Source organism: Glycine max, chromosome 15, assembly GCF_000004515.6.
Source record: "Glycine max cultivar Williams 82 chromosome 15, Glycine_max_v4.0, whole genome shotgun sequence".
Classification (NCBI taxonomy): domain Eukaryota; kingdom Viridiplantae; phylum Streptophyta; class Magnoliopsida; order Fabales; family Fabaceae; genus Glycine; species Glycine max.
Window position 1 is genome coordinate 12,583,634 of NC_038251.2, and position 4,190 is coordinate 12,587,823.

Genomic DNA, 4,190 nt, shown 5'->3' on the forward strand with positions numbered 1-4,190 from the left:
GAATACAACTTATATATCTGATAGATAATATGGAATCTCGTTCACGCTTCCGTCATCAAGTCATGAAATTTAATAATTATTAATCTAATATTTATAAAAAAAAAATATTTATTATAAAGATTATAAAAAATGATAAAAACATAATTTTAAACATTTAAATAAAAAATAATAATTTTTTAATTAATATCTTAAAAATATTGATTAGTATTGATTTTTAATTTTTTAATCAATATTCTAAAGCGATAGTATTTGTCTAACTCTATATAAATGAAAGCACTCAGCGTGTTATATTTCTCTCACTTCCTCACATTAATGTGTGTTTGTCACGAGACCCATAGTGCTGCCAAATTATAGTAACTCTCTTTCTCTATCTGAAGAAGAAGAAGTTCTGAAGAAGCATGTGTGGAGGTGCTATCATCTCAGACTTCATTGGTGTGAAGCGTGGCCGCAACCTCGCCGCGCAGGAACTGTGGTCCGAGCTTGACCCTTTCTCTGACCTCCTTGGCTTCGATACCACCACCACCACCACCAACCAACCACCCCTTCCAGACAAAAAAGGTATGTATCTACCTAATCAAAATCAAATTTTGACCCCTACCCACCTACCAGTGTATCTATCACTTTCTTGCTCTAGCTTGTTCTGTGTTTTTTAAGGTTGTTCTTTGGCTGTTGAATTCCCCACGTTCCAACTTTTCTATCTGGATTTTTGTCGCCCAATTTTCTTATTTTTGGTGTTATCTTCAGTGGTGTTTATTTAAAATTAAACTAACATCAATAAGAATTTTTTTGTTCCTTTATTGTATTATCAAACATGATGATCATAACATGTATATATGTGAGTCTGTCAAGCAAAAAAAAAAAACATGATGATCATAACATGTATATATGTGAGTCTGTCAAGCAAAAAAAAAACATGTATATACAAGGTCTAATATATATGAAATTCTCTTTGTATTAATCTGTTTTTTTTTTCAAACTGTAGTAGCTTTTTTTAAAAAAATTTCCAATCCTGTCTGATCTGAATATGATCTCTTTAAGCAGTTAAATTTTTTTCACCTAAATATACTAAAAAAATTCACTCGCTGGATTAAACTGAAATAGCTCTGTAAATGTTTTAAATATTTATTTTTAATTTGTGTGGGGATTTTGGTTGGGTTTCTCGTGGTAGATAAAGAGGTGGTGTTAGTTGAATACCTTCAAAAGTAAGGTTGAAGCTTTTCACTAATTTGACATTAAAAACTAACAAAACACCAATGTTTCTTTTGCTCACGTTTTTTCCTTACAATTGAAGGAAAAGTAATGGTAAAAAGAAAAGGGAAAGTTTATAACTTTTTAAGAGTTTCTTAACTTGAGAAAAGCAAACTCATAAATAAGTAAATAAAATTCATTAGACAGAACAATCAAACTCACCCTGATCCTATCAGACCTTATCACAGTCCTCACGGTAGACACATGGACACATATATGGCCTTTCGCGGTTTCCAGAAAATCAATAATAGCCATTAGCAACCATCCCATCAAAAAAGATAAAACATTATTTTCTGAAGATAAAAAAGAAGTATGTACGTATTAATAATTTCATGTAATAATTAATTATTGTGTATAAAAAGTTTATAAACTTTTATTTAATAATCTTAAAAGAGATATCAATCATAATATATGTGACTTTGTGCGGATAAGTATGTGAAATTGATTGAAAGGTGTCACATGATGATAGATGGATTAACACAGTGTTTGTATGTGGCAGTGGTGTCATCATGTGAGAAGAAGAAGAAGAAAAGTGTGAGTGCAGAAAAGAAGAGTGGTGGGCGAGCTCGGAAGAACGTGTACAGAGGAATCAGGCAAAGGCCGTGGGGCAAGTGGGCCGCGGAAATAAGGGACCCACATAAGGGCGTCCGCGTCTGGCTCGGCACCTTCCCCACCGCCGAGGAAGCCGCCCGAGCCTACGACGACGCCGCCAAGCGCATCCGCGGCGACAAGGCCAAGCTCAACTTCCCGGCCACCGCTCCGCCACCCTCCAAAAAACAACGCTGCCTCAGCCCTGACACCACCACCGAACAAAGCAGCAGCTCACAATCCACCACTGGATCCACCGGATCGCCGCCTTCCGCCGCCTTCCACGGCGGAGGAGATGAACTCGACCTGAAACAACTTGAACGGTTTCTAGGGTTGGACAACATGGGTGCTGAGTGGGACAACATGGATGACCTGTGGATGCTGGACGACGTCGTTGTGCCCAACCGTCACTTAATTTACTAGAAGGGAGATAATTAATTAATTAATAAATGGCGTTTTCTTAAGTTATAGTTTTATAAAACTATGTTGGTGTATGTGTTCTTAGTTTTCTGTTTTGTCTTGTCCTCTCGCTTTGGTAATTTCTGTTTTGTACGGTCGAATTATTTCAAAATTAGGTGCAACGTATCATGAGAGGGATGATTATATGTTATCATTATGATTATAAATAAAGGCCAATTAGGGTGTGTTAGCGTTTGGGTCGTGCATGTTTATATGTAGTTTATGCGTTGTATATAATATATTTGGCATGACATTATTTGGTTCTACTTGTTAAGCAAATATTATATAGTATGGTTCTACTTGTCGTTTTTGCAAACCTCGTTTATGATTGTGATGTTGGTGCATGAATTTGAGGTCTAGTTTCTAGATTATATATGTTCCATTGTCTTAACGTGTATATGTTTTTTTTTTTTAAATGTAAATTATATTAAATCCAAAATGATACAATAATAGATGAAACAAAGAAAATCAAAAGTCTCCCTAATACAAGAAAACAAATAGTACACTTGTCTATACCTAAAAAATTTAATTTTACTAGTAACCTCGATTTAAGTTAAAACGTGTATATGTTTAATTGGTCATTTAAATGAGCCTACTTGTTAATAAGAAATTATTATGCCTATTATTATCAATGAATAATCTCAATTGTCCTTTTTGTGGCGATTTAGTTTTATCAATAGCCGGCTAGAACTACTGTGTCCTTCCCTTCGTCCATTATTTTTAGTTTTTAAGTTTTAACTTTCTAATTTATAAAGGAATAGAGACTCTCATTATTTCGGAGTTTAATTAAAAAGTAAATTTAATATTATTAAAAATGATTTTCGTTAAAAATTGAATTCAAATATTATTCTACCGATTCAATCTTCATTAAATTAAATAAATAAATAAAACCTTCTATTATTATGCAATGCTAAGTTTCTGCATGTCCCGATCTACATGAATCCATATATTAATACATAATGCCTTGAAATGCAAATTAAGATTTTGGTTAAACGTGACTGCAAAATTGACATTCATCTAATCAAAGCTTAATCAATATCCCCAACTTACCTGCTTTTTTGTGTCACTTATTCTTGATGGCAGCAACTATATAATTTTTTAGCAATTAAAAAAAACACTTGTTACTTATTGAATAATCCTAGCTAGCTAAATGTAATTTCTATTTCTATAAAAAAAAATAAAAAGTAATTTCCAACAATTAATCTAATAACTTACAACAGCTATCATTATAATTAACTTTAATTTTTATGACCTTGATTCTCTACTATTGACTACTTTTATGATTTCAATTTTTTTTTATGTTAAAATTTTCTTTAAATATCAAAGTCAAATTATTCAGCATTTTATCGAAATAATTTTTATATCAGTAACATAATTCTGCTTATTTTAGATTATACGTCCTAAAAATTAACTTTGTAGTTTTTTTTTTACAGAAAGTAAAGTTATTTCATTTCATTCATGATAACGTTGTGAAATTAACTTTGTAGTTTTTTTTTATAGAAAGTAAATTATTTCATTTCATTCATGATAAAATTATGAACATGACAGGGAATACAATCAAAATCATAAATACCAACATTAAATCGTGATGTCCTCGTTAGCTTATAAGCAATAAAATTAGCTTCTCTTTAAACTAAACTGACACTAAAGTTGTTTAGGGGGCATTTAGTCTGAGAATTTTTACTTTTATTTTTATTAGTTCGACATTATATTTCACGAAATCGACAATAATAAATACTAGATTTATTTAATTTTTTATTATATTTTAAATAATTTTGCATTAGATGATTTATTTGAACTATTATGTCAATTAACATGATAAAAATATAATGTTTGCTTAAATATTTTTAAAATTTATTTTAAACTTGATTAAAAATATTTTAAGATTGATATAA

At 31.1% G+C, this 4,190-nt stretch overlaps 1 protein-coding gene across 1 annotated transcript; it reads left to right on the forward strand.

Annotated features, from left to right (window-relative positions):
• Nucleotides 1-280: 280 nt before the first annotated feature.
• On the forward strand, nt 281-2,485 carry LOC100779626 (ethylene-responsive transcription factor RAP2-3). The gene is made up of 2 exons (XM_003546320.5): nt 281-558; nt 1,748-2,485. The coding sequence occupies exons 1-2, from the start codon at nt 399-401 to the stop codon at nt 2,257-2,259; spliced, it is 672 nt and encodes a 223-aa protein (XP_003546368.1). The 5' UTR covers nt 281-398; the 3' UTR covers nt 2,260-2,485.
• The last annotated feature ends 1,705 nt before the right edge of the window (nt 2,486-4,190 follow it).

Coding starts and splice junctions, on each gene's coding strand:
- LOC100779626 (XM_003546320.5), top strand. CDS start 399: ATGTGTGGAGGTGCTATCATCTCAGACTTCATTGGTGTGAAGCGTGGC. Junction 559..1,747: donor ACCCCTTCCAGACAAAAAAG/GTATGTATCTAC, acceptor TGTATGTGGCAG/TGGTGTCATCATGTGAGAAG.